This window comes from Artemia franciscana, unplaced genomic scaffold, assembly GCF_032884065.1.
Source record: "Artemia franciscana unplaced genomic scaffold, ASM3288406v1 PGA_scaffold_168, whole genome shotgun sequence".
NCBI lineage: Eukaryota > Metazoa > Arthropoda > Branchiopoda > Anostraca > Artemiidae > Artemia > Artemia franciscana.
Genome location: NW_027062638.1, coordinates 93,137 through 119,375, shown reverse-complemented (window position 1 = coordinate 119,375; position 26,239 = coordinate 93,137). Strand labels below are relative to the sequence as shown.

At 34.4% G+C, this 26,239-nt stretch overlaps 1 protein-coding gene across 2 annotated transcripts in view; it reads right to left on the bottom strand.

The window, feature by feature from the left end:
* LOC136041356 (roquin-1-like) overlaps positions 1 to 26,239 on the bottom strand; it is a 61,905-nt gene that overhangs the window by 10,208 nt on the left and 25,458 nt on the right. The window contains exons 5-10 of one of the 2 annotated variants that reach the window (XM_065726005.1): positions 21,104 to 21,436; positions 14,479 to 14,600; positions 10,006 to 10,157; positions 7,920 to 8,238; positions 4,288 to 4,519; positions 369 to 468 (exon numbers count right to left, since the gene is read on the bottom strand). In XM_065726005.1, coding sequence (XP_065582077.1) covers positions 369 to 468; positions 4,288 to 4,519; positions 7,920 to 8,238; positions 10,006 to 10,157; positions 14,479 to 14,600; positions 21,104 to 21,436 — 1,258 coding nt within the window. The remainder of the gene's footprint in view (positions 1 to 368; positions 469 to 4,287; positions 4,520 to 7,919; positions 8,239 to 10,005; positions 10,158 to 14,478; positions 14,601 to 21,103; positions 21,437 to 26,239) is intronic. The other variant, XM_065726006.1, reaches the window with a different exon arrangement.

The window sequence follows — 26,239 nt, the reverse complement described above, 5'->3', positions numbered from 1 at the left end:
CCATAAGCACAGAATATTCTTCCCTCAAATTTTATCTCTGAAAGACCTCCAAGGGTTGTCGTGGGGCTATTCCCCAAAATAAATAAACAATAAACATATGGGATGTTAAGAAACATTCGTCCCAGTTTCGTCCAAGAATAACATGTTACCCTTTAATAATTTGTTTATTTTCGTCACCTATTTGTTATGTTGACTGATAATAAATATGTACACCATAATTTGGCAATCACCATGAACATAGTTTTCTAGAATAAAATGGTTTGATTTATAGTGCCCTTGTGCCTTCTAACTGCCATATATGGAAACATACTCAAGATCTTACGAAAAAAAAACAGAAAGAAATAAATAAAAAGAAGACAAATACATACGGATCAGAAGACACGTGATGTAACGGAGTTTGTTGTTGATGAGGTCTAACAAATACCGACGGTTCTGGTCGGCAAAAGTATCCAGGAATTGGAGGATATTCTAAAAAGAAGAATATTCATAAGGATAATATCCTTCCAGATACAAAGCCAAAAATACACAAAATGAATGAAAATTTCCAAAAAATATCTTACTTTACACCAAGCAGTTTGGTACCTTGGTATGATAGCTTCACTCTGGTTACCATACAGACGAAAAAAAGAATTATAAGCAACAAAAAATAAAAATAAATCGCATAGGATGTTCTACATCAGTTTTGGAATCTAGTTAAAATAATCCAGAATCCTTTTTTTTTTCACTTACTTTCTTTTTAAAGGAAAAGAGAAGTCTTACTTTCCCTTTGGCTGTTCAATTTTGAACATCCGACTAATATAGACTATTAAATCTAGAAGATTTTAAACCTTGATTTTAATCACGATTTATCGTTTTAAGATTTCAATTTTTTTTGCTTCATTTTCAACTTTTTTTAAGATTTCATTTTTTGGCTTCATGCTTTTTTTGTGGCCAACAAGTTTCCTGGGAATGATAAAACCATGAATGTGCATCAAAAAGCATTTGTTTTTGGTGTCGAGATTTTCCAGAATTTCTGGGGGATTTGTTTTAATTACGCTAGTAAAAACCATTTCCTAACCTTCTGAATCAATCGACTTGTTTTTTTTTCCACTAAGAGTGTTTTCTCGACACTTGCTATTGGAAATATCTGAGGATTATTTCTCTCCGAAAATAAAACTGCAGATGAGAGACGGCCCAATAGCGAGGAGAAGTGTTTATTCCCCTTTTACGGATAATTTCATTACAGTATTCTAATAGCCATCAAACAATTATTTTAATTGATGCCAAAAAAGTAGGCCAGTAAAAAAAAAAAAAAAAAAAAAAAAAAAAAAAAAAAAAAAAAAAAAAAAAATTCCGTCCAACCTTGACTTTTCAGCATCTGCTCATAGTGCAAGAAACCAATGAATTCTCACTGATCTTTCTTATTTAGAAAATACCCCTTACGGAGAGGTAAAATTAAAATTAAATATTTTCTTGTGTTTTAGTTATTGAAATAATTAATAATCAACCTATTAATTTATTATGGTTTTCACGTTAGTTTGTAACAGGATAAGAATCATATTATAATTCAACATTAATAACCTAACTTCTAAAATGACACTAAGAGAATAGTCACAATTTTAACGGAAGATATTTACTTTATAATATGACACCTAATTATCAGGTTCAATCAACTTTTTTTTTGTTAGGACGTTTGTAACGAAACTTAAAATTTATTCGACAAGATATGATGAGGGGAATGCTACAGAGCTTTATTACAGTTCACGGCAGTCCAGGATTTTTTTTTTTTTGGGGGGGGTGGGGTATTTTTTTTTGTATTCTTGTTGCATCTCAACCTTCAGTTCCGTTTCATAAAACAGATCTAAGATCATTGGGTTATGTCTGCTCGTAAATTGACCATGTTCTCTTTTAAACCTTTGATCTTTACTTTCCAGAAACTGTAAAAAAATAATTCAAAAATAGAATAAAATCTTTTCAACGTGAACTTTTCGACAACCAGCGTACTTCAGTATGCAAGGGCCGATCGTTTGGAGTCTTCATAATTTTCATCGCACAATTGCATAAATAAATGCGTATTCAATGCACTGCTCTTTATTTAAAATCCCACTATGAAGCGATTGGTGCGATCTATCACTCAATTTTTTTGCTACTGCTAGTTTTCAGTGTATGACACAGTGAGTTACGGTTACTGTTTCTACGAGTAACAGTCACTGAAATTTTTAAGGTAATATCGGTATGGAATGATAGGTGACGTCAAGCCAACATTTTTATTCTTTATTAACAACTAGCTGTTAGGGTGGCGCTTCGCGCCCCCCAAGCCCCCCCCCCCTGCGCGTAAGTCGTTACGCGCCATTGTAGTTGTGTCCCTGTGTCCCACCTGTGAATATAGATATATATATATATATATATAAATATATATATATATATATATATATATATATATATATATATATATATATATATATATATATATATATATATATATATATATATATATATATATATATGTTTTTAACTACGTAAAACTTGCGAATATATAACATTCTTCACTGTCCCATTGTCTGTGGACATAAATAGATTGTCAGGTTTACCGACTCTTGAACATGCAATATATAATTGTCTATGGGAAAAACAATCCGTATTCAGATCTATACCTCTTTATTCTAATGATTGCCCTTGAGCTTTGTTGATGGTGATCGCTAATCGAACATTCCCTGTGTCCCCGTCGTCATTTATATATCCCCCTATGCCCCCGGCGTCCCCGTTGTAGTTGTGTCCCTTTGTCCCCATCGTCATTTGAGTCCCGGTGTTTTTTCTTTTTAGTTTTTTACCTTTTTTATTCTTTCCTTTTTTAAGTTTTTTCTTTTTAGGTATTTTCTTTTTTTAGCTTTTTTTCGCGCCATATTAGTTACGCGCCATTGTAGTTGTGTCCCTGTGTCCCACCTGTGAATATAGATTGATATATTATGTTTTTAACTATGTAAAACTTGCGAATATACAACATGTAATTGTCCATGGGAAAAACAATCCGTATTCAGATCTATACCTCATTATTATAATGATTGCCCTTGAGCTTTCTTGATGGTGAATGCAAATCGAACATTCCCTGTGTCCCAGTCGTCATTTATATATCCCCCCTGTGCCCCCGGCGTCCCCGTTGTAGTTGTGTCCCTGTGTCCCGGTCGTCATTTATATTCCCTGTGTCCCGGTCGTTATTTGTGTCCCAGTCTGTAATTTCTCTTTGAGTGTCCCGGTCTGTAATTTCATCAGTCGACAAACATGACGTCAGTCGACAAACAACTTCATGACGGCATAATGCTCAATCCTTATAATAACGTCAGTCGACACACAAACATGACCTCAGTCAACAGACAAACAACTTATTTTTATATATATAGATAGATAGATAGATAACAGATAAGTTTTCTGTACCAGCGTTGACAGTACTTTGAGACAAATTATGTCGGTAAAGCGACCAAACTTGTACCAGAAAAGATTCCATACGGTAAAGTTTTTTTTTTTAATTTTTGGACCTTTCTTTGACGTATTCCATTTATATTCGACAAAAATTTCCTGTATTTTCTTTATATCTAAAAATCAATGTAAAGATCGTTCAGTAAAATACATCAAAAACTTTCGCAAACGCAAACAAAAATTTCATATGTACTGCATTGGATCCCCGTTTACGAATTGTGTACTCCCTTTTTTTGTCACGCCAACGTAGACCCTTGCCAAGTCTCATGTGGACCCCTGTGGGTTAGCCTTTGCTTTTACCAGAGTAATAGCTAATTGAGGTAATATTTGGATTATCTTTGTAAGTATAATTTTCCATAAGATCCTTTGATCCTCACTAATACTAGTACATATACCATACTAATACTCCTATCTTCCCTTTGCTTTTACCAGAGTAATTGCTAATTGAGGTAATATTTGGATTATCTTTGTAAGGATACTTTTCGCCTATTTTAGAAAGAGGATTAGGTACAAATGAACAGGAGGCACGATGAAGCTAGGCACTACTATCTAATACAATGTTCGGGGTACCAAGGGAGAACCAAAAAAACTTCATGCTGCTTTTTCGAACTACTTGTCTTTTATATTTTTGAGTGTGTCATGCTGCTGTATTAGCTGTTTCAGCATCTATTTCAGTACTGATAACTTTAAAAGACACAAGAGGCATCAGACATACCTCTCTTGATACTTTTCTTTTTATACCAATGAAGAAATTATAACCAAATAAATTATAATTTGCTGACTCATAGATGATAAGAAAGTAAAAATCAACTTCTTCCATGGAAAGTCACTCACTCGTATTATCCACACCGTGCCACGTCATCAGCTGAGACATGCTTCTTGAAGAGGTCATTGGTGTCTGAGGTATTCGTGAAATTGGCCCATATCGGCTAATTAAAGGCTCTCCAAACGGCACAACTGTATCATCTTCAGCTTTCCGCCTTGGCGATAGCCCATTTACTTTACCCGTGCTAGCCCATTTCACAAACAAATCCCTTGGATAAGCTTCTATGTTCGGCAGGGTTGGCTAAAATGAAAAATGAATATTAACGATCATACTGACTGAAGAAAGGGCAGCACTGACGATGAGTACAGGGCGCTCCGGCCATCCTTTATTTAAAAAGGAAAAAAGTATATTCGAGGACAGGATTCAGCAGCTATGGAAAAAGTCATAGCTCATATACAGTAAGACGAAAAAAGAATCAATGCTTTCACCTAATTTTCCCATTTTGATAGAGGTCCAAGGCCGTGTCCACGGGGAGGGGTTTGAGCCCCCCTCCCCCCGAAAATGTTGTATCACTCGTAAAAACTTTACAAAATGCATATAAACCAATTTTTGATGTGTTTTTAAAGTTATTTTTTTGTAACCACAACCCCCAGAAACAATTCTGGATACGTCATTGCAGGGGTAGAAAATCTGTCCCAACTACAATAAAATCAGTTTGTGCGTTGCAAACAAAGTAGGGAAGAAAAGAACAATTTGATCCCCTCCCCTCTTTCACCTTGCCAAAAATAAAATTTCAACTTTTTACAGGTTTTAACCGTCTTTACAAATGGTTCAATAATTCGTCTATTTTTACCTATTAGAACGAAAAGCCTCAGGTTCATACAGGTTTGGCCTCTGGCACAACAAGAGATCGGTTTTTTTTTGCGGATTAGACTAAAGCACCCAAAATTTAGTTTTTCGGGGGATACGTCGACAAAAAGTATGATTTTTATTATTATAGACTCGGCGATCCCCCTAAACTGGATAATGCCTCCAAGCGGCCTACCACAACTAATATCCAAACGAAAATGGAACATTTAAAACACTTGATCATAAAAAAACATCCAAAAAAATTACCAATTATCCAACTATAATCATTTTTTTTGGCAGTTTATCTGTTGTTTTTTTTTGGCAGTATTTTTATTTAGGAATTTACAATTATTTTAACTTTCAATGAGCTTAACACACCAATATAAGCCTTACAGAAACCATTCAGATATCCACATCTGAAAATATTACCAATTTTCAAAATACAATTATTTTTTTGACAGTTTATTTGACTTTTTTTGGCAATATTTTCACTTGACAATTTACAATTATATTGACTTTCAATGAGCTTATCACACCAATATATGCTTTTCAGAAACCATTCAGATATTCACATCTGAACATATTACCAGTTATCCAATTACATTTTTTTTGACAGTTTATTTATTTGACTTTTTTGGTAATATTTTCATTTGGCATTTTCCAATTAAATAGTACAGCTATTTAGACTTTTGATGAAATTAAAACACCAATACAAGCCTTTCAGAAACCCTTCATATATCAACATCCGAAAATATTACCAATTATTCATTTTAAATTATTCTTTTGGCAGTTTATCTATGCAATTTTAACTGACTAAGCTGACTAAATCCAATTTTGGTCTCATGACAGTAATATAATATATAATATAATATTATCAATATAACCCATCGATATTCGTGGATGTCTAAAATACCTTTTTTTTCTTGGATTTAGTCAGCGCTGCCAGTCACCCTTTTCAATTTAATGTAAGTTTGGATGATGGCAGTTTAGGTTAGATTAGGTTAGTTTAAGTTGGGTTAGCATTGGTTTTTAACCTATTTCTTATATTTATAACCAAACTTAACTTTATCTAAACTAACAGTTAACCTAACTTTAACTTTACCATCATAGCTTGCACAAGCCTGAAAACTCTGACTCTGTAAAGTTAAAGTAATCTAAGGAGAGAAAATGGAATTTCGGACATTCACCGGCGAATATAAACTTTAAACACATTTCGGAAATTCGCGGTAACATAAATTAATATATATATATATATATATATATATATATATATATATATATATATATATATATATATATATATATATATATATCAATATATATATTAGCGGCTTCCACACCGGGCCCCGACACTCGGCACGTGGCAGGCTTCTATATATGGGTTGTCACTGTCGCTTGTCTTCTAACTGCAGACAATTTGAGCATTTTCTTGATTTTATGACGTCACCATAGGTTCGATACAGACACCCTGTGAAAAATACGAATTCTTTCTTAAAGCCCTGTTTTTTTGCCTATTTAGATCGTTTTTTTTTTACCAGTTTTCGCTGTTCCTTGTTTTCCAACCGTAGTTTTCATTGTCTATTTTTGTTCGTCTTCATCTCAGAAAGTTTTTTCCACGCTTTTTGCTTTAGCAATTTAGATTCGAGAATCCTCTCATTTAATTTCTAAAGACGCTATAGATAACAAATACATCTTTTCCAGTTTCCAACCACAGATAACTGTTCAAAATTTCGCTTACAATTAAATGTGATTCACGCTGTCATTTGTTCCATGCCTTTTCTCTGGCTGTTGCGATTCTTTTTTACTAAGACATAGAAAGCACTGATGACCTTATCCAAGTCAAAATCCCAAACCCAATCATCATAACAATCATTTTTAATTTTTGGCAGGTTTTGATTCTTGCTGTCGCTTATCATCTAAAACTATTTTTCTTCCTTCTTTACTTTGAATTTTCCTAACTTCAGACAATTTGCCAATGCCCTTTGCTTTATCTGCCCTTATTGGTATAGTTTTAAATGATGGTCTAGGGCGTAGATTTGTTAATTGTTCAGTTGATGGAGCGAAAACTTTTTCTTCCAATAAATTATCATTTATAACACTTGTAAAATTTCAGTTTTTCGAGTCTTGTCTCGTCTGGTAGTCCAGGTTATTGATTTTCAAACATTGAGAATTTAATTTTTTCTGGCTGTTCTCTTGGTCTTATCACATTTGATAGTTCAAGTGGTTCCAAAGAATCATCATTTGTATTCTCATTTCTATCGTTTTAAGTTTTTACATGTTTTGATTTTCGCTGTCACTTATTTTCTAACCCCATTTTTCTTTATTATTCATTGTGGTTTTTCATTACTTCAGACAATTTGCCAATGCCCTCTGCTTAAGCTACCCTTATTGGTCCAGTCTTGCATGATGGTCCAGGTTGTAGATTTGTTAATTGTTCAGGTGGTGGGACAAAAATTTATTTTTCTTCCGACAAATTATAACACTTAAAATATTAACAACACTCATAAATTTTCGTTTTTTGAGTCTAGCTCAAGATAAGTTTTCATGCTAATATACTTTCTTATTATTAAAGCAAGTCTGATTTCTAACACCGATTGTCTACTAAGCTTCAAACTCTTGGTTTTCTCGTAATATATTATTTCAAGTCTTCGGGATTAAGTTTTACCTTTCAAGAAAGATTTATTTCAAAGGGTAAACTTAAGGGAACACAAATTTTAGGGGAAGGTGGGGAGGATTTTTATTTCTCTGGTCCTCAAAAGCCGGTTTCCGCTAAACTCTTTTCCTTTTACAGCTGTGCCCCGACAGGCTCTTTGGGTAGTATTCATAATAAACGAATAAACTTATTACTTACAGCAATGGGTCGGGTATTGGCCGGGTCAATTGCAAAATGAGCTTTTGATGTTTCCTGAAAGCGCTGGTCAGACACAGGTGCTGTAGCGGCATACATGGCAGTCTTTGGTATGTTGAGACATTCGGTTGATAAATTATATGGTAGGCTTGGGTTGCCATAGGCTGGCATACAATAATTCCCAACATCAGATGCTGAAAATGTTTTGGGAACAGGAGAAGGAAAAACACTTCCATTGGGTGGCGGCGTGGCATTTCTTTCATCTGAATCATGAGACTCGTAAAAATGGGCTCTTTTCCCAAATGAGTCTTTTCGGCCTCTTCTTAAAAAAAAAATAAGAAGGATCAAGAGAAAATTTTTTTGAGCATGTGATAGACAAGGAGAAATACAAGAATAAGAAAATATCTAAGAACTCTCGTTTTTTTAAGACTGTATAATAAAAATACCCCCAAAAAAGGTGTTGTTCAAAATCTAACACATGCCTCCCTGCCCCTCGCAAATATTGATACAATTGAGAGTGACTTGTATGACTCACCCACTCTCAGTTGCATTAATTATTGATTGATGTGAGTGAGTGAGTGAGAGAGAGAGAGAGAGAGAGAGAGAGAGAGAGAGAGAGAGAGAGAGAGAGAGAGAGAGAGAGAGAGAGAGAGAGAGAGAGAGAGAGAGAGAGAGAGAGAGAGAGAGAGAGAGAGAGAGAGAGAGAGAAAGAGAGAATAGTTATCTTGAATAGGTATTTTCAAGACAGTCTGTGATTATCCACTGTTTTTATCGTTCACCATGGAAAGCTCCGTTCTGGAAATTGTTATCTTATTTATAAGATGAGCCTATTGTTTATAAGCCTTGTTGCATACGGGTCTGAGCCTTGAGGGCTCTCTGAAAAGCTTACTTCAGAGGGGGATGAGGGGACGAGTCTAAAATGCATAGAAAATTAAAGATACATCTTAAGCAAAATGCTTTGTCTTTGGTTTTTAAAACAGGAGGTAAGTCATAACACAGAAGTACGAGCTTTGCGAAACATTTATGTTGGAATCAGATAGATCGGGGATGTTCCTGAATCAAAGTCAGAGCCGTGAAACATTTTCTGGTTCCCAAAACGGTTCAGCCATTGAATTTAGTTTGAGATAGAAGATCTGTTTTATTTCAAGTTCTAATTTATTATTAAGATGTTGTAACTAGTTTAAATGCGTGTAAATCGTGTGAATGAAGATACCCTAATTTTTGTTACAGCATTACTATTTCATTACTGCTGTTTATTGTGTGTGATTCAAAAGCAGTGTGGTCTTCATCGTTTTTTTTTATGTATTACCTACTGTCATACTCATCTTAAAAATGAAAACGGACAATAAAATGAGATGGGGGAGGGGACTATGGTTATTTCACTTTTTGTAAGTAGTTTTATTAACTGATAATCCCTAACTGATATATCTTTTCTATTTCGAAATTATCGAAGAAGTTCCCTTAGTCTTCCATTATTCGAAGGGACATAATTGGATTAAGCATTAACGATGGTGCTGAGGGAGGGGGGGGTTATTGTAGAGAATTCCCAGTATAAAATGTTGACTTCATCTTAAGTTGCACAAAACAAGAGGCCTTTTCTAGGTTTTTATTTGTAAATAACAGCCAAAAACTACACACTTTATACTATTACGTGTACAAATATTTTATATTTTTTCAATTTTGGGGTGCGACTTCAAAATTTTGTAAACACTTATTCAAATCCTTACAAGCATAATAGAAACAGTTGTTTTTAGATATTATCTAAGAAATTTCTCCCTTTAAGTATAGTCCACCCCTTCCGTTCTCCCCCATTATTTACATAGCGGATTTTAGAGAAAGCAGTGAGAACAGCTTCTAAAGGGACGGCGATACCGCTCTTATAATGGAAAAATTTGAGGATAATACAGAACTCAATTAATTCAAAGATGCAATAAATCATTTTATGTTGTATTAGACACCAAGAAGCCGAAAAGGAATCTAGTGGACAAGTTTCATCATATTATTTTTTTCGAGCTTGTCTAAGCAGCTTGTCTCAGCAACAGATTTTCTATCATTTTCTTAATAGTTTTCTTTCTGTAATTAATCTTACCTGTATTTGTCAAGCTCGTCTTCAGAATGAGCAAAGGTGCAAGCAGAAGCTCTTGGACAAGATCCTTTTGTCAAAAAGTCCCGACACAATAGAGTTTTGTACTTCCCACCAGCGCCAGTATGGCCATTCCCAGTCGGGTGATGCTCTAATATCTGAATGAAAAATAAAGTTTAATCATATGAATTGAAAATCCATAAGTGAAAAATAAGTTTTTTCTTATTACTTGTTTTATAGTTTTCAATTGTGGATATTTTAAATCGACTTCATCATATGAATTGAAAATCCTCAGTGAAAAATAAGTGAAAAGTTTTTTCATATGATTTATTTTCGAGTTTTCAATTGTGGATAATTTAAATCAACTTCTATGACTATGACGACTAAGATTCTATGAATTTTAGGGGATGTTTCCCCATTTTTCGAAAATATTGCAAATTTTCTCAGGATCGTAACTTGTGATGGGTAGCACTAAACTTGATAAGACTTACATATTTGAAACAAGCACAAAAATCTGATTCTTTTAATGCATCTATTGGTACCAAAATTCGTTTTTTTAGAGTTTCGGTTTCTATTGAGCCGGGTCACTCCTTACTTTACCTAATCCAAGCCTTGTTTTATACTTTTCAATTGTGGATATTTTAAAAACAATCTCACTGCTGTGAGATTGTTATATTATACTAAGTTTCGGAAATACTTCACTTTTTTTTTCTCGCCGGTAATATATTAAAAAAGAAAAAAAATCCAAAATTGTTCCTACTTTATTTATCTTTTCCACCTAGTTCACTGCCTTTTCATTGAAGTTTGAAAATTGAAACGGAATACTATATCCTGTTTTTCTGTTCTACTAAGCCAATTTTGGAGATTTTTTTTCTTTTTCTTACTTTATATCACAAACAAAACTTGTGAACAGATAAATAATAAGAGAAAACTATTTATAAAAAAGATACCACATAATTTTTTTTTTTTATCAAAATAGGCGTTGATAATACGATACTAAGAACAAAAACAGCAGCAAACTGAAAATACGTTTTTTTTTATTACAGCTCGTGTAAAATTCAGCATTTTTTTCAAATTCAGAATATTTTCATTTACAAATACAAATTTCTGAATTTTCGAATGGTATCTCATTTGTGGTTTGTTTTTTGATAGTTTCTGTTATGATATGAGCTACTTCAAAAGATTGCAATCTTGACCAATATCATTAGAGAAGCATCAAGTACTCTCACCTGCAAGACTATAAGACATTCAACGAATTTCAGATACAGGCAATTATGCCTAGTAATAGATGGCTAATAATTGATAAACCTTATGCGTAAAGAAAGATAACTGAATTAGTTTTTAAAAGGCTTATATTTTATTCAAAAAAGGAAATTACTAAAATTCAAAGGAAAACTAGCAGGGATATTCCTAGACTTTCAGCATGTACAAGGATGTAGGTCAATAGTAATTCCTAATAGTGTGTATAATTTCATAAATAATAAAAACAAAAGTATAATAAACAAGACCTAAGAGCTCATATGGCACTTGTGACGAGGCAAGAAGAGCTACGAGCCAAAAGCTCATATGGTATGAGCTATAAAAAAAATTCTAAGAATCAATAGATTGATTTAAAAGGAAAATCAGAGGCTTAATGCCGGTCAGGATTTAAAATAAGAGCTCTGAGTCACGATGTCCTTCTAAATATCAAAATTCATTAGGATCCGATCACCCACTCGTAAGTTATAAATACCTAATTTTTCCTCTCCTTTTAGCCCCCCAGATGGTCAAATCTGGTAAAACGACTTTATGAAGTCAATTTGTGCAGCTCCCTGACACGCCTACCAATTTTCATCGTCCTAACACGTCAAGAAACACCAAACTCACCAAATCACTGAAACCCTCCCCCCAACTCCCCCAAAGAGAGCGAATCCAGTGCGGTTACGTCAATCACGTATCAAGGATATTTGCTTATTCTATCCACCAAGCTTCATCCCGATTCCTCCACTCCAAGTGTTTTCCAAGATTTCCCCCTCCAACTCCCCCAATGTCAAAAGATCTGGTCGAAATTTGAAATAAGAGCTCTGGGACATGAATTCCTTCTAAATATCAAAATTCATTAAGATCAGATTACCTATTCATAAGATAAAAATGCCCGAATTTTCACGTTTTCCAAGAATCCCGGTTCCCCCTCCAACTCCCCCCAATGTCACAAGATCTGGTCGGAATTTAAAATTAGAACTTTAAAGCACAAGATCCTTCTAAATATCAAATTTCATTAAGATCTGGTCACCCTTTCGTAAGTTACAAATACCTCAATTTTCAAAATTACCCCCCCCCCCCCCCTCAACTCCACCAAAGAGAACAGATCCGGTCCGGTTATGTCAGTCACGTATCTTAGCCATGTTTTTATTCTTCCCATCCAGTTTCATCGTGATCTCTCCGCTTTAAGTATTTTCTAAGATTTCTGCCCCCCCCAACTGCCCCCCACAATGACACTGGATCCAATTGATATTTAAAATAAGAGATCTCAGTTACGAGGTCCTTCTAAATATGAACATGAAGATCCGATCACTTCTTCGTAAGTTAAAAATACGTCATTTTTTTCTAATTTTTCGTAATCAGCCCCCCCCCCAATTGAGCGGATCCGTTCCAATTATGTAAATCACGTATCTAAGACTTCTGCTTATTTTTCCCACCAAGTTTCATCCCGATCCCTCCACTCTAAGTGTTTTCCAAGATTTTAGGTTCCCCTCCCAACTCCCCCCAATGTCACCAGATCCGGTCGGAATTTAAAATAAGAGCTCTGAGACACGATATCCTTCTAAATATCAAATTTCATTGTGATCCGATCACCCGTTCGTAAGTTAAAAATGCCTAATTTTTTCTATTTTTTTATAATTACCACCCCCCCCCCCCAACTACCCCAAAGAGATCGAATCCGTTCCAATTATGTCAATCATGTGTCAAGGACTTGTGCTTATTTTTTCCGCCAAGTTTCATCCCGATCCCTCCACTGTAAGTGTTTTCCAAGATTTTAGGTTTCCCCCTCCTAACTCCCCCCCAACGTCACCAGATCCGGTCGGTATTTAAAATAACAGCTCTGAGACACGATATCCTTCCAAACATCAAATTTCATTAAGATCTGATCAACCTTTCGTAGGTTAAAAATACTTCAATTTTTTTATTTTTTCCGAATTAACGGGCCCCCCACTCCCCCCCAGATGGTCAAACCGGGAAAACGACTGTTTCTAATTTAATCTGGTCCGGTCCCTGATACGCCTGCCAAATTTCATCGTCCTAGCTTACCTGGAAGTGCCTAAAGTAGCAAAACCGGGACCGACAGACCGGCAGAATTTGCGATTGCTATATGTCACTTGGTTAATCCCAAGTGCCATAAAAACTCGTTTTATGTTTTTTAGTCGGAAAGAAAGTCCAGTTGATTTATGTGGAAAAATATTTCTTTGTAATAGACCATAGAAACAATTAGCTGTAACGAGATGCCTTGGTTTCCAGCTTGATCAAAATCCGAGTTGGAAAGCACATATTGATCAGGTGGCAACTAAGGTATTTAGAGGGCTTGGTCTGATTCGGCGTCTGAGAAATCAGTTGCCTCGTTCTGCCCTTTTAACTCTTTATCATTCTTTTTTCATGCCTTATATTTCTTATGGTTGTGTGATATGGCCTAGTGAATTTTATAAATATTTTAAACGTGTTCAGGTTTTACAAAATAAAGTTCTAAGACTATTAGTCCATGGTGAAAATGATACAGTTAATTGTTATAGGAAACTCATGATTCTTAATATTAGCTAACTTCATGATTATAAACTTGCTATTTTTGTACTTCAGAGCATTTATGGTTTGCCCCCGGAATTTTTCGTCAAATATTTACAAGGAATTCTTCCTACCACAGTTACTAGACTAGAAATATGGATGATTTGGTATACGAGTGTCGCAGCTCTCAGAAGGCCAATTTTAGTCTCAGGTTAGCTGGACCAGTAGTATGGAATTCTTTACCAACAAGAATAAGGTTATCAGTAAATAATTTAAATGGGAAGGCTTATTGTCTTGTTTTTAAGCAAGATTTTTTTCTTCCCTCTCTCTCCCCTTTTTTCTTTATTTTTCTTTTGTTTTCTTTTCCCACTTTTTTGTCTCATTTCATTTTTTTGTTTTGTTTATGTTGTCGATATTTTTGTTCATTGAATATTCACTGCTAATCAGCCACTATTAATGAGTCTTTGACTTTCTAAAGTGGCTGATGTGGTTCTTTTGTATATTGATGATATGTATAATAAAAGTGTCTCTCTCAAGTAAGTGGTGACATAAATAATAAGATATAATAATAATAATAGATAAATACTAATAAGAAAGATGTTGTAATAATAATTGCGCCGCAATAGAATAATAGCAATATCCCTTTTGTCTATCAAGAATTTCTTGGATATTGAGTTAATAACCTCACTTTTCTATATATATATATATATATCATAATAAACTTACTTTTTGATGATGACCTCCAGATCGTGCTCCATGAGCAGCAATAAAATCGACGAGCCCTTTGACAACTGTATGCACTGCTTCAAGTGTTTCTTTTAATTCGGAATACGTTGGAGCAGAAGCATCTATAAATAAACACAAACTTATGTACATATATATTATGTACACAATACATATGTCAGTGAAGGTATTTGAAAATAATTTCCAAACCTCAAAACAGAGTTACTACTACCGCTATACCGCTACCGCTACGCTAAAAACGTGTATCACTACCAAACCCCCTGAGGCCCCTCCTCTATCTAAGCCTATCAGAGTTTCACTGTTTATCCATTTCTATTAAAGTCCGATTTATTTCAAAACCTCCCTTGAAAGGCCAAATCAAGTGGAGTTAGAGGTTTGAATCCCCCCCCCTCAAAGAAAATATTTATATGTCTCATAAAAACGTAGCAAAATGAATATAAAGACATTTGTTACGTGTTTTTGAGTTTTTTTTGTGTACCCCCGCTAAGTAAATCGTGGATACTTCCCTGTTTCCTCGTAACCCCTTCCCATCCTCTTCGAGAACAACCTAATTTTTTCGGCCCCAAATAGATCGCCACAAAGCATAATATTTGTCAATATGTCATCCTTTGTCCATAAGAAAAGATCGATCCATCTTAACTTTTTTTGGTACGTAAGTGTAGAATCCGGAAGAAGGATCAAATTAACAGTTATGGATTTATATGCAGTCAGTCAAACAAGTACCTACCTATTCTTAGACAATTACCACGGCTTGAAATATTCAAATCCACCATCTTTACCAACAATACTAGCCAGTTAAATGAATCTATTTACTTAATATGCTTTCTGGTTACCTAACACCACCTCTTCCACCCTCATTTATTCTTAGTCTAATCAATTTAGTTGTCTTATTATTCATTTTCAAACCTATTCGTGCAACCTGGGATGTCAAAACCTTCAAAAACATATTCAATTTCATGAACATATTATCTAGATCAAATCGTTTAAATATAGATCAAATCATTACTCACAGTCAAGGCTTAGCTTCGCGCTTGCACGTGGCCTTTGCCATGTTTCCTAGGACAGAAGCCCTTCAGAATCATTTTTTTAACATGGATCCTACTTAAGACAACCCTATTTACAGCTCCCAACTGAAAGGCAAAAGGTAACAACGGTTATTTATATTGAAATTAAAAGTTAGTTATAAAAACAATTTTTCCGAAATTTCTTAAAATACCTTGAACCGCTGATGAATTTCTGTTTTTATTCTTTTTATTCCTCCAGTGCTAGCTGGGGACCGACACATTATAAAAGCTTAGTTTGAGAGCTATTGCTTACATTCATATAGTCAGCACAAATTTTTCTTCACATCTGCATCGCAGTTGCAATTTGACATATCAAACAAAAAACATAGGACTTTATAAGATATTTACCATTGGAAAACATGAGACTGTATAAGACCTATTATAAGTCTAAACAAAAAACATAGGACTTTATAGTTTACCGTTGGAATTTCCACGGTCAAAAATACTTAACCGGACGCTTAAGATCTTGAATTCTCCCCTCGAAGTTTCCTTAGTAAATAAGTGTAAGTATTTAAACAAATGAATTTAAAAGAAGGCTTAGAAAAATACTTGCATTCAAATTCAATGCTTATTCTGGAATACTCACAAAAAATATTTAAACTAAAATACATGTTCAGGAATTTTAAAAAGAGAGTGGAACATTGATGTGCCTTTTTTTATTCTTTTTTTTTTTCAATCGCTAGCGGGGCAAAGAAATACCGTATAAAAACTTAAATATGTAGCGCTGCTAAGTTATCATAAATAGGACTTTTTTCCCCTTCTCCTCACCCGTTAAGACGTGCACGATTCAGTCACTGGTTCTGAAATTACATAGACCCTTTACTTGGGGGTAGGGGAGGCACTGCTCTCTTGGATCTAGAGAATTTTCTTGTTTTAACCGAGTGTCCTATATAATAACATGATTTTCATGATCAGTTCTCCTAAATATTAAATTTCGAGAAACTACCGAGAAACTAGCGAGATTTTGCGAGCAATTGTGAAAACTAGTCCTTTACTGAAAACTGAGCTCACTTGAGCTGTTAAAAGAATTAAAACGAACACACACACTTAAAATTTCATGACGGGTATTTCAAAACCTCTTTTTCCTATCCATTTGTTTTATAGACTCAGCAGTTTCAAAATAATTCAAATTGATTTTTCAATTTCTTAAAAAAGTGAAGATGACTTAACCACCCAGCTACCAAACACGTTCAAAAACTTTTGTGCTTGCAGTTGGAGTAAGAGCATTGTTCAATTAAAAGAAGCATAACAATTTGATATGAATGTTAGAAATAAAATAAAAAAACATTATTCATGTTATCAAACAGTTCGTGGTAACGAACTGTAGTAAGGAGCAATCCGGCTCAATAGTAACCAAAACTCTAAAAAATTGAATTTTGATATCAATAGCTACATCAAAAGAATCGCATTTTAATGCTGATTTTAAATATATAAGTTTCATCAAGTTTAGTCTTAGCCATCAAAAGTTACGAGCCTGAGAAAATTTGCCTTATTTAGGAAAATAGGGGGAAACGCCCCCTAAAAGTCGTAGGATCTTAACGAAAATGACACCATCAGATTCAGCGTATCAGAGAACCCTACTGTAGAAGTTTCAAGCTCCTATCTACAAAAATGTGGAATTTTGCATTTTTTGCCAGAAGACAAATCACGGGTGCGTGTTTATTTTTTTTTTTCCCAGGGATCATCGTATCGACCAAGTGGTCCTAGAATGTCGCAAGAGGGCTCATTCTAACGGAAATGAAAAGTTCTAGTGCCCTTTTTAAGGGACCAAAAAAATTGGAGGGCATCTAGGCCCCCTCCCACGCTCATTTTTTTCCCAAAGTCAACGGATCAAAATTTTGAGATAGCCATTTTGTTTAGCATAGTCGAAAATCATAATAACTATGTTTTTGGGGATGACTTACTCCCCCACAGTCCCTGGGGGAGGGGTTGCAAGTTACAAACTTCAACCAGTGTTTACATATAATAATGGTTATTGGGAAGTGTACAGACGTTTTCAGGGGGATTTTTTTGGTTTTGGGGGTAGGGTTGAGGGAGGGGGCTATGTGGGAGGATCTTTCCTTGGAGAAATATGCCAAGGGGGAAAAAATTCAATGAAAAGGGCGCAGGATTTTCTAGCATTACTAAAAAAAAAACAATGCAAAAATAAACATGAAAACGTTTTTTCAAATGAAAGTAAGGAATAGCATTGAAATTTAAAACGAACAGAGATTATTACGCATATGAGGGGTTCTAAAAATACTTTAGCATAAAGAGCGAGGTATTTAGGAGGAGATAAATACCTCGCTCTTTATGCTATGGAAAGGGCGCACATATAATAATGGTTATTGGGAAGTGTACAGACGTTTTCAGGGGGATTTTTTGGTTTTGGGGGTAGGGTTAAGGGAGGGGGCTATGTGGGAGGATCTTTCCTTGGAGAAATATGCCATGGGGGAAAAAATTCAATGAAAAGGGCGCAGGATTTTCTAGCATTACTATAAAAAAAACAATGAAAAAATAAACATGAAAACGTTTTTTTAAATGAAAGTAAGGAATAGCATTGAAATTTAAAACGAACAGAGATTATTACGCATATGAGGGGTTCTAAAAATACTTTAGCATAAAGAGCGAGGTATTTAGGAGGAGATAAATACCTCGCTCTTTATGCTATGGAAAGGGCGCACATATAATAATGGTTATTGGGAAGTGTACAGACGTTTTCAGGGGGATTTTTTGGTTTTGGGGGTAGGGTTAAGGGAGGGGGCTATGTGGGAGGATCTTTCCTTGGAGAAATATGCCATGGGGGAAAAAATTCAATGAAAAGGGCGCAGGATTTTCTAGCATTACTATAAAAAAAACAATGAAAAAATAAACATGAAAACGTTTTTTCAAATGAAAGTAAGGAATAGCATTGAAATTTAAAACGAACAGAGATTATTACACATATGAGGGGTTCTAAAAATACTTTAGCATAAAGAGCGAGGTATTTAGGAGGAGATAAATACCTCGCTCTTTATGCTAAAATATTTTTAGTGATTTCAACTATTTATTCTACGGCCTTTTTGATTCAGGGGTCATTCTTAAAGAATTGGGACAAAACTTACGATTTAGTGTAAAGAGCGAGGTATTAACGAGGGTACAAACCCCCTCGTACACATAATAAAAATATAAGAATATAAAAGTTTGTTACGTAAGTTAATTCTTAAGTTACGTATATTTTTTACTAATAAAAACGTTCGTTGAATATTAAAAGTTCTAGTAGCCTTTTTAAGTAACCGAAAAATTGGAGGGCAGCTAGGCCTCCTTCCCCACCCCTTATTTCTCAAAATCGTCTGATCAAAACTAAGAGAAAGCCATTTAGCCAAAAAAAAATTAATATACTAATTTCATTTCAATAATTTATGTGCGGAGAGCCAAAATCAAACATGCATTAATTCAAAAACGTTCAGAAATTAAATAAAAAAAACTAGTTTTTTAACTAGTTTAAAAGACATTAATTGTTTTAAAAAGTAGGATTGTGGCAAAGAGTCAAACTTTAGCGTAAAGAGCGAGGGACTGCGGAGGGGACAACCCATTTCATATACGGAGTGATTTCTGTTCGTTTTAAGTTTTAATGTCGCTCCTTACTTTCAGTTAAAAAAACTAGTTTTTTTTTATTTAATATAAGAGAAGGGCTGCTGCCCCAAAACTCGAACATATTCCTCCACAGATTGGAGCTAATAATCCTCAGAAAATATTAATTAATTTAAATTAGTCTAAGTTTATTCAATTCTTTTGATTTTAGCTGGTTGTAACCCCTCTCCCCTACCCCCCAAAGAAAGATTTTCAATATTCTTCATTATCCTTACATCTTCGAAATAACAGTTACAAGAAACAGAGCGAATGCCAAGTGCTGATGGCGAGGGATCAAGACATACATACTCAACTTACTCGATTGAAAATTAGATATAACAGATCAGACACGATGTTCCAGATGTCAGACCCTTCATTGTCTGATATCACCACCCCTGGAGGATAACCTCTAAATCGTCGATAATAAAACTTTCTTTACCCCCTTCTGTCAATGCTCTATGGACTTCCGGGAAGCCGAAGAGGGTTTTGTCACAAAAAATTCTGAAAATTAGTCTTGACTTGGCCATCCTAACCTTGTGGGAGCTGAGTATACAAGTACATTACCAGTGCATATTTTATGTCACAGATTTCAAGTTCAAGTTCTATTTATTTTCATAAAATAACAATAACAAAAATCACAGATTTAATTTCTGTTAGTGAAAACATATAGCACTAAGAATCAGTAATTCATAATTTTCGGTTTGTTATGCCCACACTCCTAAAGTATCAATTTGTAAGCAGTTTAAAATTGTAAGTATAATCTTGGAAAGATGATAAAATAAAAAAAGTACAAGAAGAAAGTTTAAAGACAGAAATATGAAAAGAGGAAGTGTGAAACCTAGGTCTTGGGTATAAAAAGCTGGATATTCGGGCAATGTAAGAGTATTCCACATATGAAAAGAAATAAATCAATTCACATGATTATTGTATATACTTTATTAAAAAACATTAAACAGAAAAACTAAACAAACAACTTTTATCTACTCAAAAATATATTTTTAATGATTTTTTTCGGAACGAACTTAGCGAAATTGATTCCTTTATATAGTTGGGCAACATGTTCCACATCTCTACACCAATATGACAGTGCACCTCTATGGCTGTATGAAGTAAATTATTTTCCGATGAGGTTGTTGGGCATGAATGATATTCTGAAGCCGTTTGAAACATATTAAGTTGTCATAGTCCAACTGGTTCTAAAGAATTAATCATGTGATTGGTTTACACGAGTAAACCAAATTTGCAACTTGCAGTACAGATATTTTAGAAACGTTCAGAGCTTTTACCAGGTGGAATAAAGTACTTGTAGAGTATACATGAAAATATGCATTACTTAGATTTCACGTGCATTACAATTAAACAAATTAGACAGAAGAGCATATTCATACTCTAAATATGAAGAAACGAGAGAATAATATAAAGTTTTAAGAGCTTCAGAAGGAATAAAGTGCTTTAGTCTTTCTAATTCGAAACGAGAGGCATGTGCAGAAGGTACATTCACAGAATGTACAATATATAAATGTAAACATCCCTAACACAGGTAATAAAACTCATAGGGCTAGGCATTATTAACGAAATCAATGACAGTAATAGTAGAAAAAACGAAATTAAATAAAATGATCAATAAAAAGCACAACATCAATAAAGGAAAATGTTATACCAGGTCTTGGGCCAGTACTAGCCAGAAGCATTGGAGCTAGTCTTAAATAAGAAGAAAATATTACAGAGGGATTAGCCAAAAGCTACTAGCCAAAAGTACCAACGTCAGTGTTAAACAAATAGACAAATTGACAAATTGATAAAAATAAGTAAAAAAAATAAATGTCACAGCTGAATTAGGACCAAAACCAACGAGTAAGAGGTTCTAAGAGACCCTTTGAGAAAAGGAATGGAATAGAATTATTTCTATTGTTAAAAGGAAATAACTAAATGGGAAAGATAAAATATCTTACCTGGACTAGGATCAATACTAGCCAACAGCTCTAGGGCAGGTCTTAAGCATGCCAAGTCTCCAGGATCGCCAGTCCTTTGCAAAGCTATGACTAGCTCTTGAACGGCTTGAGAGAATGCAGCTGGCGTCTGCAGCTTATCGATAATACTTTGCATGTGCGACTTGTGACACGAATCACCATACAAAAGGGATGACCACTGATCGGGAGCAATTCTAAGTCCAGCCTCTATAGCAATTTGAACTATTTGGGCATCATGTTCTCTTCTTAGAGCGTCGTAAGTTCGAAATTCGTCTTTTAGCTGCATTAAAGAAGAATCACCTTCCCGCTTCGAAACTATGACAAAAAAAAGGATCAAATATAAAAACTTAAATTTGCCTTTTTCGTAAATGAAAAATCTACAGTGGAGGAGGAGGAGGAATCTTGACATTATTTTTCAATAAAAATATAAAAAAGACGTTTTTCAATGAAAATACCCCAAAATGTAATTTTCAAAATCGAGAGAGAGAGAGGTATATCCCCAAAATTGATGCCATCGCAGCTCCTATGATACTACGCGATACTACACTATGCTAGGAGACAAATTTCTCTCCTCACTCCATATTTATTTGGAGCACCTCATACCGAAAGTTAGAAAAAATCATGCACAAGAATGTAGCTTTTTGTACCAGTCATGTCACATATAGAGAGTAGGCTTAGAGCACAATTTCTTATAACCAACTATTTAAACTTTATCTAATCTCTAAAACAGATTAGAAACTTTACCTAATCTCTAAAACAGATAAATCCCCAAATTTTACACTGAGAATACACTAAAAAAAACTATGGGGTTTATAGTCCAAGCCTTTAGTGACTTTCTTATATACCCTCAAAAAAATTTATAAATTAGGCCATAAGAGTTAGTCGACTGCTTGAATACAGTTATCTAAAATATCAATATAAAGAGGAGCATCCTATACGAAGCTTAAAGACTTACAAGACGCGCAAGTCCATGAAATTCAGGAAACGGGCAGACGTTTAATGAAATATTCATAAAAATCACGAAATTCACACTACCTCTAAACAGGGTTGCCACCCCTAGTGATTCATCACTATTTCTGCTGATTTTTATATTGCGTAAACAAACAAAAAAAAAATCACTATATTAGTACGTAAATCACTCGATTACAGAAAAAGATCGCTAAATGAACAATAGAATCACGAAAATCTAGTGATTTTCTTTTTACCGGATAAACATCCTGCCTTCAAATCACAATTTGTTTCAAATGGGTCATGTAATTTAGACTCAAATTGCTGGATAAACATTCACCGGATAAACATCCTGCCTTCAAATCACAATATGTTTCAAATGGGTCATGTAATTTAGACTCAAATTGCTGGATAAACATTCACCGGATAAACATCCTGCCTTCAAATCACAATATGTTTCAAATGGGTCATGTAATTTAGACTCAAATTGCTGGATAAACATTCACCGGATAAACATCCTGCCTTCAAATCACAATATGTTTCAAATGGGTCATGTAATTTAGACTCAAATTGCTGGATAAACATTCACCGGATAAACATCCTGCCTTCAAATCACAATATGTTTCGAATGGGTCATGTAATTTAGACTCAAATTGCTGGATAAACATTCACCGGATAAACATCCTGCCTTCAAATCACAATATGTTTCAAATGGGTCATGTAATTTAGATTCAAATTGCTGGATAAACATTCACCGGATAAACATCCTGCCTTTCAATCACAATATGTTTCAAATGGGTCATGTAATTTAGACTCAAATTGCTGGATAAACATTCACCGGATAAACATCCTGCCTTCAAATCACAATATGTTTCAAATGGGTCATGTAATTTAGACTCAAATTGCTGGATAAACATTCACCGGATAAACATCCTGCCTTCAAATCACAATATGTTTCAAATGGGTCATGTAATTTAGACTCAAATTGCTGGATAAACATTCACCGGATAAACATCCTGCCTTCAAATCACAATATGTTTCAAATGGGTCATGTAATTTAGACGCAAATTGCTTCGAAATATCTCAAATGAATCGTAAGAGACAAAAACGAAGGCTTATGATTCCTAGTTCTAAAAAAATCCGAATGTTGGAAAGGAGCCTGCTTTAACAGAATTATTTTAGGCTAATAATAAGAAAAATGTGATGAAAAATGTGAGAAAAATGGTGAGAAATGTGAGAAAAATGGTGAAAGATGGCAAAAAATTACAACAAAATGATTTTTACACCAAAATGTTCAGAAAAACCGGAAAACAACATATTAAAAGTACACTAAAACCCAAACCTGCGAAATACCCAACCAGCATGGATACTGCAATTGCTACAAATTAGTCAAGAGCGAGCTCTGGTCCAAAGTAACAAAAAGTTCACAGCGAAAATCCAAGTACAGAACTTCAAAGAAGACCCTAGAAGTCCCGTGATAAGAAAGTACTTCATTAGTAGCATAGCATTAATTACCGCAGAAGTTACACAACTAGAGTTACATCCGAGGCTCTAAAGATAGAGGCAATACTCAAGGCATAACAGCCTGATGATCGAACGACCTACTTACATGAGCATAGTACAAGATATAGATCATTAGCATAATCCAGCCGGCATCTCATTTTCAAATACCTGTCTGAACATGACAAACAAAGGAAGTTGAAATACGTATTTTGACGGATTAGTTTTTTATTTGAATGAAATGGAATCTGATCCTATCAATTGCTTGGGTAGAGTAAACTGGCGAAGTTATGTTCCCCAATGAATTAATCGCAATGACATTTTTTAATAGAGGGAACTTCTGATCATCTACGCCCACCTCCAAGGGACTTCCAATACACCCCCCCCCAGCTATTTGTCCCTCCCCTTTTTTCTTAGAATTTTTTTGAACTTTGAATTTTTGGACTGGTGAACATGGTTTTTGTATTTTTTTTTTATGCGGCTGCCTCCGTGGTACTCTATAGCTGGTCATGACACTACCTAGTTTACTGTTTGTTAATAATCAGTAATTTTGTACATTGGAATAATAAACACTTGTATTGTATTTAAAAACGGAAAGATGAAATATTCCAAGAAAGTATGTGCACGTTATAAAGTTATCGTTGCGTTGAATGCTGGGAAAGACACATATTTAAACTATGAAATAAGTACTAGTGATAACACTATTGAAAATGTATGCATGCCTTGTCATGACAGTAAGAGACAAGATTTCTTTGGACTACCCAAAACTTCAACTTTTATGATGGCGGATATGCGAGAAGAGCATTTCCAGAGAAGTTAGTGCTCGAAGACAATGCAAGACTGAAACTAGTTGACGATGAGGGTCAAATTCTTGCTAATGGTTCAGGTAACAAGTCACATGTTGATAGATCCTATCGCCATGTTTCTGGTATTAGTATTCAAATGAAAGCAAAAGGAAAAAGAAAGACCTACTGCAATGCATATCTTGTCTATGTGCCAAAACTGCAAACTATGTAAAACAATGTGGTAATAGAGTGAAATCAAAAAGCAGAATAAAATGACATTGGAAGACACTATTACACCGGGGTATAAGGATGAATGAATGAAAAACAGAGCACGTCTGAACTTTGTTGCTACCATTGATGGTACACGAACAGATATACTTAATGAACCCAATAATACCAAGGATGAAATGTGTGATGCGATTGTAGCAGAAACTATGTTAAAACTCGTGCATGACCCCAAAACGGAATAATTTAAATGTCAAGAGGAAACATTATGAAGTCTTTTATGGATTGGATTCAAAGCCTTCATTTTTATTTCTATAATGATATACTACATGTCGTGATTTCAATAAAAATATTTTGTGCATTACTTTGGCATGTTTCCATTATTTTTAGGGTACGCACGAAAGTCGAACTTTAAGAATGTTTATTATAAAGCCAGATATAAGAAAAGGAATTTTCAGAGACATATTTAAAACTAGCGGGCTCAAATGCAGTATATTAGAATCTAAGATAGGTTAACAGGGCTTTTACCAAAGTCTGAGAGAGAAGAGCAGAAATTTTCTTTACAAAATGCACACAGACAAGCAAACACCCACTCAGACACATAGACACACAAAGAAAGAGGGAGAGAGAGGGCTATTCTTTCCTAAAATGCTATCCTTCCATATGACTATCTTTTGGGCCTTTTCTAGAGTGAAAAGGCTCAGAATAGCAAATAGAGTACTATTATAAGAGTACTTCATAGCCAAAATCTTTAACTGGAGCACCCCCCACCTCCCCCTCCCATCTTCTCCTACCTTGGTAAGCGAAACTAAAAATGTGAAAACAACCTAAGAATAATAAGGCATTTATTTACATCCACTTTATTAGAACAATTTAATTTTTATGAGCTAATTTTAAATGATAGCGATAATGACACATCCCAGACTACTTACGTGCAAAGTTGCACATATACGATATATATGCAAAAATTTTAAAGATGTCAAAAGTTAGCTTTAATGACATATTCGTCAGACTCTTTATTTACGGAAATTGCACATAATTTATAGGAAGATTTAAAGGACTCCAAAAGTAAAATCTATATTTAATGTCGTAAAAAAAATTATGTTGAATTCCTTAGTTTCATTGCTCAAGTTCATTTACAAAGTTTATTAGTGCAATTCCAAAAAATAAGTGATTAGTGATTTTTTTTTTATATGAAGTATTTCTTGCGGAAGTAAAGGGCGAAGTTGATTTAATTTTTTTTTCTTTTAGGTGTATTTTAGGCGAAACTGAACCCTATGACAATTTTAATGGCAATAATTCTTTTCAGATAGTTGGAATACACAAGGCCCGGTTTATTAAGAAACCTCCATTCCGATTTATTTCTCACTTTCTACATTTTATTAAGAACGATGTTAAGTTAACTAAAAAAGAATACACAAACATTTCATGTTTTATTAAGGAAAGAATCCTTCCCTGTTAAACTAATTTAAGGAACGATAAGTTCCTTATAAAGATATATAAATCTCCATTCCGATTTATTTCTCACTTTCTACATTCTATTAAGGAAAGATGTTACGATGAATACACAAACATTTCATGTTTTATTAAGGAACGAATCCTTCTCTGTTAAACCAAGTTAAGGAGACAATAAGATATATAACAAAAATATATATATATA